This window comes from Mus caroli, chromosome 8 (genome assembly GCF_900094665.2).
Source record: "Mus caroli chromosome 8, CAROLI_EIJ_v1.1, whole genome shotgun sequence".
NCBI lineage: Eukaryota > Metazoa > Chordata > Mammalia > Rodentia > Muridae > Mus > Mus caroli.
The window spans coordinates 86,800,922-86,812,776 of record NC_034577.1 but is presented as its reverse complement, the minus strand read 5'-3'; the positions used below and the strand labels follow the sequence as shown (position 1 = coordinate 86,812,776).

Sequence of the window (11,855 nt, the reverse complement as noted above, 5' to 3'; positions counted from 1 at the left end):
TGAATTTCTTAGCAGTGCCTTGAGGACCCCAGAATGTTCTCAATCACCGTATCCCAGTTTATATTTGAAATCTGTTTCACAGGGAATAAGAGGGTATAAACCTAACCTGCCCACTTCCCATCAGGGAAGTTCTGGTACCAGGAAACCCCAAAGCACAACACTATATGTACAGGGGTCCAGGGAGGTGTCATAAGTCTCTTCTTTGCTCTCAATGCTCAAACTCAGAGGCTCCACACTCAGGATCTTGGTTAGGGGTCGAAAGCGAGGGACAAGAGCATTAAGGAAACCCATATCCCAGCCTGTCCTTGTGCCTCCACCCCAGCTAGACTTGAGGCTTAGGTCCTGATAACTCTATTCAAGTCCACAAAACATCCTTCACCAGCCCCTACACGCCCTCTCCCCATTTCCCAGGAGGTAGTAAAGAACGGGCAAGGGTAATACAATATCCTGACCTTTCTCCAGAGTTCCCTTTCACTCCCCCCGACCACCACCCCCGCCACGAGCCTAGGGCCTCTCTGAGGAAGCATTAGGTTTATTTCTTGAACTGAACTCCTGGGGAGAAGATGGGTGGTGCCACCATATGCCCTCTGTCCGGCTAGGGGCCCTGAGGTGGCACGGTCCAGCCATAGAAGAATCAGCCTTTTCCCCCCACAGATTAATGCCAGGGAGTCAGATAGTTGATGCGACTGAAAAGAGAAAGAGGGGTGAGATGGGGAATCCAAGATACTCTAAAGAAAAATCAAGTTTTCCTTTCCTAGCTCCACCCCCCACCCCAACCCAAAGCCCAGTACCTGAAGGATCTGAAGTTTCCATCCAGTCTATGTGCCCCGGAGCCCTCAGTGGTTCTCTATTTGCTCTTGTATAGTTTTGGCTATTCTCTTCACCCCTAATTTATCTCATACCATGTCCCACTGACTCCCATTGATAATGGCTTCATAGGTTTTCAGTCATATATGAACCTACACTAGCATCACACAGTAACAGAACCCAGAGTTTTCCTGTGTATGGGCCGAGGAAAGGCAAATTTCAGGAGTAGAAAAGGGAGACGCTCTGCATGCTACAAGATAAAGGTGCAACGGGACTGTGCGCTATAGGGAGAGGCCTGAGGGTCTGGTTGTGCCAGTGGGAGGGGTCACACCACAGAGTTTGGCTTTGCTGAGACACTCAAAACCTGACTGAGAGGTGCCTCAGAGTCTCCCGGCACTTCCACCCTATTATTGTAGCCTTTAACCCAGGGTGATCCTGCTGAGGGCGCTAACTTGCAGTGGGGAGCAGATGGCAGGCAGTTTCTTCTCTACCCTGTCAGGTACCCCCGACCCCCAAGGCCGGACCCACTAAGCTGCGTGTAGAGTGTAGAGTGCCGGCTGAGCAACTTCAAGGCACTCTTGTTAGGGGGCGTGGCTTGCTGCGACCAGGGCGGGGCCATTCTCTACCTGTAGTGGGAGCCAAAGCGCCTGAACGCGTTCCTGCAAAAGAATAAAGAAGGTCTGAGTGCTGGCTCACGGATAGTGGAGATGCCAGATTCTGGCATGATAACTGATTCATGCACCGGCTGACAGACGCCGGTTCAGTAGGAATTCAGTATCTGTCCTACAGCTATGATCCCTCTCCTCTGGCTCGGGGATCGAGGTCCCGAAGGGGTCCTGCAGATTGTCACTTACAGCGAGTCGAAAGGCAGGGGCTTCTGTCCGTAGCGGTCCAGGCTGGGGTTCTGGTTGAGGCAGTACTGTAGTGGGCCATAGGAATGGGGACCCGTAAGCCTGTGGGGCGCGGACCCCAGCAGCCAGTCCCTCCCAGCCATCCGGGCCCGGTCTGTTTGCATCTTTCCCTACCCGCCAGTTCTGGGTCACCTCCGGCTTCAAGTACCGCACCGCGTAGCCACTGAAACCCTCCACTGTGGAAAGAGCCCACTTTGGGAACCTAGATCTGAACAAACCCGACCCACCCTCATCTAAACCCCGCCTCTGCGCAGAATCCCCGCCCCTCCCGAGCTCTGCTTGGCTCTCAGCACCAGCCCTAGTGGCTTCCCTAATCTTGAGTTGCTTCAGCGCTCCTCCACCCCAACCCCGCCCGCACCCTCACCACTCTCACCACCCCTTCCTGGTCCTATGTTCCAGGTCCTTGCACTTGTGGCCCTCATTCCCCGCGTTACGCGCCATCAAATAGCAGGAGGTCTCCCCCGCTCTTAAGAGCATTCATTGCAGTTGGTAAACTGACCCCTTTTGTTGGCACAAGGCAGCTTGAACTCTTCGGACCTGGACACGAATTTAGACCAGTCTTCGATGGCACGCGTGAAGCAGGGCCAGTCGATCCGGTTGATGCCTGGCGCGATGGGAATCATCTTACCGCCACGATACTTGTGACAGAGCTTCTGGCCGGTTGCTGTGAAATCCTAAGGAATGTTGGACCATAATGGCAGATGCAAGACCCCAGAAGGCTTCCTGGGCCTGACCTGATATTTGTTAGCCCCATTGGACTGAGGATGCAGGAAACAAGGGCTTGGGTTGGGTGGGGGTGAGAGTTCCAGGTAGGCAGCTGGGGATATGCTCAGGCAGTAGAGCCTTGGACCAGAGGTGTTTGGGCCTGGGCACAGACTAGTGCTACTGAGCCCATCCCGGGCTGGGGACAAAAGAGACACTCACCAGGCATTGCAGGGGTTTGTTGGGGACCCCTAGGAGTGTGAAGTGGGCCTTGTTGAAATCATCTGTTGAAAGATAAACGTGTCCCTTCACGAGCCCTTAGGACAGGTCTACTCTAGAAACTGGGGCCAAACTATGCACCTTAGGAGAAAAAAAAATGTTTTCCAGGTGTGGTAGCACATGCCTTTACTCACAGCACTCAGGAGACTAGATAGAACTCTGTGATTTCAGGGCCAGCCTAGTCTACCTATAAAGTTCCAGGCCAACCAGGGCTACATGGTGAGATTCTGTCTCAAAGGGAAAAAAATGTTAGTTTTTAAATATTAAAGATAAAACTCTATTTCTTACAATAAAGAAAACTCTATATAGTGTGGTGCCCATGGGGAGTGGCACTATTGTGGGACTGTGATAGGCAGCCTATTTTGGTTGAATGGGGCTTGCTCTGGCGACCCAGTAGAGAACTCTAAAAGGCACGGAAAAGCAAGCCACAGTCCCAGAGCCAGGTGCCTTACACCACAGAGCCCCCAACTCCATAATTCTGTGACTATCAGTTACACAGACAATGTCCCAAGCTTCTGGCATTCTGGCTAGACTTCACCCCAACAGTTACCTGACTATAGCCAGGTATGCTCTTCCCCATAGTTACCTGGCAACAGCAAGATAGTCCAGCCCTCTATAAAAGGGGCTGCTTGGCCCCTCCTCGCTCTCTTAAGCTCTCACCTTTCTTACTCTCTAGCTCCTTCTCTCTCTCCCTTCTCCCCTCTCTCCACCTGGCCATGGCCGGTCTCTCTCTCTCTCTCTCTCTCTTTCTACCTTCTCTCTTTCTCCCTGCCTTTCTACAATAAAGCTCTAAAACCATAGACTGTCTCTGATCATCAAAGCCCGCCGTGCTTGAACAATGGGATAGACTTTCCCCTAACAAGCTGAGTCTAACCTCCCGCCAGAAGGTCTTCCTGTGCTCCAGCCACAGACCGAACCAAGAAACCATCCAGCACCCCTCATGCCCCTGCCCTCTCCTCCCTTTGGCCCCGGAGCTGACCAAGCCACCCGGGGCCCTCATTTGTTCTCAGCTCCTCCGAGGTATTCAGCATGGGATGCCGGAGGCTGGGAACCTGGTCCCTAGGACTGCCCCTTGCCCACCACCCGCCTAGCTGGGGTCAGTGATTTCACACAGCCAGACACCCACTGGGGCTGTGTGGAAAGTGTGCAGCAGTCCTCTCAAGTCCACCCATCCAGAGCACTGGAACTCTGGTAGACACGGCTTCTCTCCCCTCTTTCCCCCACACCCATAGCCCCACACACTATTAGGAGGTGTGGCAGTATTGGAGTAGGTGTGGCCTTGATGCCTCCACCTGGATATGCAAGGGTGTGTGTCACTATGGGGGTGGTGGGCTTTGAGGTCCTATGCTCAAACTTCACCCAGAATGGGAGAGAGGGTCTCCTCCTGGCTGCCTGCAGAAGCCAGTCTTCTCCTGGTTGCCTTTGGATCAAGATGGAGAACTATCTCAGATCCTCTAGCACCATGTCTGCCTGCACGATGCCAGAATTCCTACCATGATGATATTGGACTGAACCTCTTGAAACTGTAAGCCAGCCCTGATTAAATGTTTTCCTTTATAAGAGTTGTCTTGGTCATGGTGTCTCTTCACAGCAACGAAACCTTAAGACAGATTGATATGAAAACTTAGAAGTACTAGAAGAAAATGTGAACAAATTCCTCTATAAACCTGGGACAGGACTTTTAATTCCCATAAAAAGCCAAAAACTGGAAGAAAAGACCAATAACTTTGAGTAAATGGCATGTGTCTGCTGGCCCCAATGACCTGAGTTTGACATCTGCTACCCACATGATGGAAGGAGACAACTGACTCCTAAGAGTTGTCCTCTGATCTTCAAGAATGAACTGTGGGCTGTCAGCACATGCGCATGTGTATATGTGGTACATGCAATTGTGTGTGAATAAGTAAAACAAGTAAGCACAAAAGGGATCAAAAGGGGAAAACACTTCTACTGATTTTATAGCTGAGACAATTTAAAAGAAACATGGATAAACCACATATTTAAGTAGTTCATGTACAAATACTAGAAATTCATGTGGCTTCATGGGTGCTAAACTTCTGAGAAATGCCCAGTTTCGTTTACAAGATGAGTGCACATTTAAGCTACATTATTACTTATTCGGCCATACTAGGAACAATGTAAAAGTTAGTACAGCTTTGCTGGGCAGTGGTGGCGCACGCCTTTAATCCCAGCACTTGGGAGGCAGAGGCAGGCGGATTTCTGAGTTCGAGGCCAGCCTGGTCTACAAAGTGAGTGCCAGGACAGCCAGGGCTACACAGAGAAACCCTGTCTCAAAAAAACAAAAACAAAGAAACAAACAAAAGTTAGTACAGCTTTAAGAGATAGGCCCCCTCATCATACATCACCAGAGACAGTGTAAATCAACTGGAGCCTACAGACTGCAGTCTGGTAAATATTACTTATCATAATTATGAATACCCACATGTCCTTTGATCCCACAGTCTAGCAACACACAAATGATGTTAGAAGAAGGTGACCTATTTTCATGTGTGTAACAGCAAAAGAATGTGAATGCCAGTTATTAAATTAATACACTCAACTACATCTGCACTAGAGAACTGCAGAGAATAACTTGAGAATGGGGTGTGGTGTGCACAGCTGGAATTCCAGCGCTTGAAGCCAAAGCAGGAGAATTATGAGTTTGAGACCAGCGTGGGCTGTAGAGTGGGACTTGGTTTCAAAAATCTAAAGGTTGGGATACATAGCTCAGTAATAGAGAACTTGTCTAGAATGTGTGACACTCTATCTTCAGACCCCAGAACAGCAACAAACGGTATTAATTTGAGTCCATATAAGTTTAGAATCTCTAAATCTCAAGACTGTCAGAGACCAAGAAGAGTTTACCCTCAAGTCACCACCATAACCAAATTGCCAAAATTAGCAGCATAAACAACAACAAATTCTATGCCCCTCCTTACAGTATTAGGTCACCTGTGAAATACTGTGGATAATCAGGCCTTTAGATCTGGCTTTTGTTTAACAAGGTAAACCATACCCTGGAAACAACTGGTGAGACTCACTCCATAGAACAGTCTACAATGCTGCTCTTTGGATCCCTTCAAAAAGTCAACAGTGCATCCTTCTTCAGGGTCTGGTTGGGTAGACAGATGGAACTAGAAGAGATCAGGTTGAGTGAGGGAACCAAGACCCAGAAAGACAAATGCCACACACTCTCCTGCACCTCAGGTTTCCAACTCGAAGTCTTTGCATGTGAGTACATAACCCGGAGTAACTGCAGAAACCAGGAGAATAAAAAGAGACCACAGGGAGGTGGGGGGGGGGGGGGGGGGGGGGTAGCAACAGAGAAGGAGATGGCAGGGCACAAGAGATGCGAAGGAGGAAATGGGAAAAATAGAGAAACATTAGGGAGGGAGAGAAAGATGAATGTAGAAGGAGGAAGGGGGTATTATAAGATAACAATAGGATGCCTGAAAGTCATAAGGAATCATACTATTATTTAACCACATAAAATAATACCTATAATACATATAAGTCTCTCTCTATATCTATCTATCTATCTATCTATCTATCTATCTATCTATCTATCTATCTATGTGTAATATATATATATATATATATACATATATATATATATATATTTGTAAATGAAATGAAAATTTCCATGAGTTAACAGTGCTCCCCCACCCAAGTGCCATATACCATCTTAAACAAACAAACAAACAAACAAACAAACAAACAAAACCCAACACCAGGCACAAGAAGCCCTCTTCTGAGTTCTTGGTCAAGGTTATCCAAGAGCCTCCCAGAACATTATAGGCTACAGCGTTGCTCTTGGTTGCCCCCCCCCCGCCCCGCCCGAGTTAGCTATGACTAAAGGCACTATGCACTCTGGACAGAGGACCCAGACAGAGGACCCGAGCTGGATCTGACCTGCAAGCCTCTTCCCTGAGGACCAGCCTTCACGATACTGTCTGCTAAAGCTTCCAAAGGAGGGAAACAACCAACAGCTCTATCCAGCTAGGATTCTGTCCAGCCATGAAGCCTATAAACCAAACCAATGACCCATGTGGCGTGATAACCCTAGGGGTACAGTAGTGGCATTGGGTACCTTGGCAGTAACCAGCAGCAGCTCTCTAATTGAACTTAAGAGCTACTCAGCAAGAGAGAAGCCATGCCTGGTTGAAAACCTAGCCAACTATAACACAACTCTTGCACCCAAGGCTCAGGGGTCATTGTGGACAGGGAGGCAGAAAGAGCACGAGAGCCAGAGGAACCGAAGGTTTGCTCTGAGATTGTGTCTCCCAGAGATTTCAGAGAAGCTACACCTATGAAATCTCACCAACATGGTTGCCCATACATGATCTGAACAAAGATGAGACCAATAGACATCTAACATGGAAGCAGGGAAGGTCACAAGAGCTCAACCATAGACAAAGAACTACAGGCAACTAAGGAATGCTGAGAGAGGAAGACACAGTCTCCTCCAGGGAAGAGCACGCCAATTGCTTATCCAATACCAAGTGGTCAGACCTGAAACATTACCTATGAGTACCAGGTAGCAGACTGAGCACATTGTATTTAGGGATGTATGTATGTATGTATGTATGTATGTATGTATATATGTATCAACAATTAAAGAAAAAGAGGCCAGGAGTTTTAGACAAAGCAGAGGGAGAACACAGGACTTAGAGAGAGGAAAGTGAAGGAGAAAATGATGTAATCTTAATCTTAAATAAATTACTAAAAATAGGGGCTGGAGAGATGGCTCAGCAGTTAAGAGCACTGACTACTTTTTCAAAGGTCCTGAGAAAATACCAGCAACCACATGGTGGCTCACAACCATCCGTATTGAGATCTGATGCCCTCTTCCGGGGTGTCTGAAGACAGTTACAGAGTACTTACATTAAATAAATAAATAAATAAATAAATAAATCTTTTTAAAAAAAAAAGTCAATAGTACAGGAAGAAGTGAAATGGGTGGAAAGTTGTTTTAGGCTAATAAGGCTCAAGACTTAATAATTTATACATGAGGGATGAAGAGCTGGCTCTGTGGTTAAGAGCACTGACTGCTCTTCCAGAGGTCCCGAGTTCAATTCCCAGCAACCACATGGTAATTCACAACCATCTGTAATGGGATCCGATGTCCTCTTCTGGTGCCTCTAAAGAGAGTGAAAGTGTACTCACATACACCATACTCCTAGATGACATCCCCTTCCCATTTTAAGCTATAAAAGACTTATTTGAAGACTCTGGAGGAGATTTTAACGTGTGCTGGTTATTAGATGTTGTGGAATTACTGTTAACTTTTCTAGATATGATAATGGTATCGTGCCATGTAGGAGGCTGTCCTTGCCAATGGGGACTGACTTACCTGGCAAAGTTTTGCATGCACACATGTGTGAACATGAAGGAAAGAAAGAGATGAGCAAGACAGGAAAGGAGGAGGAAGGAGAGGAAAGAGGGATAAAGGAGAGAGAGAGAAGGGAGAGAGAAAGCTGGGGAAAGGGAAGAGAGTGAGAGATGGCATGTGAATCCAACCATGCTGAAGCAGACCGTGGGTTGGGCAGAGGGAGAGGGTGCTCCTAGCACTATCCTTCCAACTCATCTACCTGGAAATCTCCCAGTACATGCTCAAGGAACAAAAGGATGTGTGTCTGTCTTGGGTGCGGTGGTGTGGGCCACCAATGCTGTCTCATCCGGAGGCTGAACAGGGAGAATAACTTAAGCCCAGGAGTTGAAGGTCAGCCAGGACAACATAGCAAGTCACTGTCTCAGAGAAATGATGATGCAGGGGAAATAGCTCACTTATTAAGGTTCTTTCTGGGGAAACATGAAGCCCCAAGGTCTGGTCCCAGCATCCACATAATAAGCTGGGGTTTGGGGAGGGTGGGGAGGGTGGGTACACACTTGCCATCCTACTGTGGGGAGAAAGCAGGAGGATCCTAGTGTTTGCTGACCAGTCAGGCAGACCTACTTGCTGAACTCCAGTCCAGGAAGAGACACTGCTTCCAAAACCACGGTGAACAGCAATTGAAGAGCAATACCCGAGGTTATTCTCTGAACTCTGTGCATGTGTGTGTGCACACATGCACACATACCACTTGAGCCCTCCTCCACAACATGACTTAGGCCAGCAAGAAGACCAGGCACAGTTTAAGGATAGCCTGGGCTATGTGTTGAGACACAGTGGGGGAGACACCTCCAGAACTTCCAGCTAAAGAAACCTGATTTTGTTAAACCTAGAGGAAATAAAAGAACAGTGTCACCCACAACAGCAGCAGTCCACAACAGCAGCAGTCCACAACAGCAGCAGTCCACAACAGCAGCAGTCCACAACAGCAGCAGTCCACAACAACAGCGGTAGGGCCTGTATGATCTGTTAATCATCACACAGTACCAGGCACCCTTCCCTTCATATTGCCTCTGTCCCTGTCCCCATTTTTCTGATCAGTAACTAGAGGCCAGACCTTGGAGGAACTTTCTGGAAGGAAATAGAGAGCTGGACCGGCCTTTCTCACCCTTTCACCCGCCGCTTGTTCCCGCCTTTTCGACCATGACCTCCATTTTGCCAGCCACCCTTGCTCCCAAGGCTAAGAGAAGATCCTTAGCTGCTGGCGGCAACATGGCCTGACCTTTGGAGAAGTAGGTGGAAGACTGGCAGTGTTCATCGGAGAGGCAACCCTTGACAGTGTCCATATCCATGCGCCGAAGGGAAGGCAAGGCTGGGTGGTAGAGCTGGTGCTTCACACCGGCCAGTGGGTGGCGCACTCGCTCCAGGGGGAGGAGGACCGCTGGGGAAGCATACAAGTGGGCTGAGCATTCATCCCAGGGCACCAGGTCTATGATGCGGGCCATCGCTGGGGAAGAGAGGGGTGGAGTCAGATGCCCTTCTGTATAGGCACATGTTCTTGGCCTATGCTGATTTAACGATTTATCAAACATTTACTGGGTGTCTTCTGTGCGCCCCGTGATTTTTTTCCGAAGCTCCACATGGGGCAGCAGGGACATCCAAACAACAGATTTATGTGTTCTGTGTGTGTGTACATGTGTACACACACACAGACACATGCACGCACACACACAGAGAGACACACACACACAGCCCCCAGTGCTCTGAGGGAGGTCAGCACAGAGTGTATGTGTATCTGAGAGGGCTGGAGCTAGGACACTCTAGGAACTGTCTAGATGAAGTGAAAGTTAAATATTGAACAGGAAAAAGCCACAGTAAAGCTATTTAGAATGTAGCCTGGAATGCCGTGTGGCTTCTGATGCTAGGTAGCCAACTCTGGATTTGCCTAGGCCATATGTAGCATTTGCCCCAAATGCTATAGATAGATAAGACTCTTAAAGAAGGGAGAGAGATGTGACAGACCTGAATTAGAAAAAGATGGGTGGTTACCTAGTGTCTCTGTTCTAAAAAGCAGATATTCCCTGGAGCCCCCTTTTACTCATTTACATCTTAGAATTTGTTGACTCTACTTCCTGACCTCCAAGTTACAGATAAGAAATGGAGATGGGGTGGCAGGAGGGGAGAGGAACTTGACCATGAAATGTTTGCTATTTTGTGGGTTCTTCTTTCTTCCACCCTTTTCCACCTTTCCCCCACCCTTTCAACCCACTAACACTAGATAGGAGAGAAAAAGGATAGAGGGGAGAGAGGAAGGGAAAGAGATCCCCGAATCTAATTTCTTTTCTTCTTGTTTGTTCTCTGAGCATGACTACTATCAAGCTACAACCAACCCCTCTGAACAACCAACAACAACCCATAACCCTCTTGGTCTATAGCATTTTTAGACCCTCTGAAAAGTTCTCAGAATTCCAAAAGTCACAGAAACTATCTGCAGCTGGCAAAACTATGCCCCTGCTAGAGCACGAGGCAAATCAGAGTCAGCTGCTGCAGACAGTCCAAGGCAGCCCCATATTCCTACACCTGGGTATTAAAAGCACATTCCTAAAATATTTCTGCATTTTAAAAAAAAGAAACCACGATTCCAAAATTCTCACTATAATGAAGGATCAGGACGGGGCATGGTGAAAAAGTGTAAAAGCTGTCTCAGAGTTGACACTCCATGAGGAAGGATGGAGTGGTAGAACACAGAAAAAGGAAGAGAGAACACCCTACTACCCTTTACCCATAGCCACTACCTCATCTGCAGGGCACAGGCCCAAGTGCACAGGCAGGTAAGAACCGTCTATCCTCCTGCTGCTCAGTGGGCAAAAGAAAGGATGTGGGCGTGCCTTCCGGGCAACTGCAGGCTAAGGAGCATCACAGAGACAATGCCCAGTGCAACCTGATTGTGAGGACGAAGCTCCTGGTAACCCTGGGCAACATAGGCTGCCAGGATCCCTAGGCACTGGACATCTATTTCCTGCATCTCCATGGCTGCCACATAAGCCAAGCATCTTGGAAAATGTCAGAACTGGGGCTCTATAGAGGTGACTGGGCCACATTAGGGTAGGGATAACTGCTGGGTTCACCCCAGCCTGTTTCACTGTGTTGGCTAGATCAACTTGACACAAGTTATAGTTATCTTAGAGGAGGGAACCCCAACCTAGAAATGCCTCCATAAAATTAGTCATAGGCAAGCCTGCAGGAAGCTTTCTTAATTAGTGATTGATGGGGAGGGCCCAGCCCATTGTGGGCGATACCATCCCTGAGCTGGTGGTCCTGGGTTCTATAAGAAAGCAGGCCGGAAAAAAAAAAAATAAAAAATAAAAAAAAAATTAAAAAAAAAAAAAAAAAAAAAAAAAAAAAAGAAAGCAGGCCGGAGCAAGCCACAGGAAGCAAGCCAGTAAGCAGCTCTTCTCCATGGCCTCTGCATCCTGCCTCCAGGATCCTGCCCTGCTTGAGTTCCTGTCCTGGCTTCCTTCAGTGATATGGAAGTGTAAGCCAAATAAACCCTTCCCTTCCCAACTTGCTTTGGTCATGATGTTTCATCCTAGCAATAGTGACCCTAAACCAGAACAGTGACCCTGTACTAGCTACTGCTGCCTCTCTCTGGACCCAAGAGGACTGTTTGTGTTAGGCAAGGACCCTAGGCTCTGCAGCAGGGCTGCCTGGGAGCCTGGAGGGGTCCCCGTCCCCATGAGTCTCAGGGAAGATGATACTAGTGTCTTTGGTCTTTAGGGGTGGAGATTAGCCAGGCTCTGGGGTCAGGGCAGGGATCAGGCAGA

General features: G+C 48.2%; 1 protein-coding gene across 2 annotated transcripts; it reads right to left on the bottom strand.

Annotated features, from left to right (window-relative positions):
* Positions 1-516: 516 nt before the first annotated feature.
* Tepp (testis, prostate and placenta expressed) lies at positions 517-11,002 on the bottom strand. Of its 2 annotated transcripts, none has more exons than XM_021169701.1 (8): positions 10,827-11,002; positions 9,314-9,538; positions 2,643-2,704; positions 2,218-2,392; positions 1,833-1,894; positions 1,662-1,726; positions 1,434-1,466; positions 517-686 (listed from the first exon to the last, which is right to left on the bottom strand). In XM_021169701.1, the coding sequence occupies exons 2-8, from the start codon at positions 9,534-9,536 to the stop codon at positions 656-658; spliced, it is 651 nt and encodes a 216-aa protein (XP_021025360.1). In that variant the 5' UTR covers positions 9,537-9,538; positions 10,827-11,002; the 3' UTR covers positions 517-655. The 2 variants fall into 2 exon arrangements, with proteins under 2 accessions (XP_021025360.1, XP_021025361.1); XM_021169702.1 differs by having other exon boundaries at positions 10,824-10,898.
* Positions 11,003-11,855: the final 853 nt, after the last annotated feature.

Coding starts and splice junctions, on each gene's coding strand:
- Tepp (XM_021169701.1), bottom strand. CDS start 9,536: ATGGCCCGCATCATAGACCTGGTGCCCTGGGATGAATGCTCAGCCCAC. Junction 2,705..9,313: donor TTCCACCTACTTCTCCAAAG/GTCAGGCCATGT, acceptor ATCTTTCAACAG/ATGATTTCAACAAGGCCCAC. Junction 1,467..1,661: donor CCCCTGCCTTTCGACTCGCT/GTAAGTGACAAT, acceptor ATTCTTTTGCAG/GAACGCGTTCAGGCGCTTTG.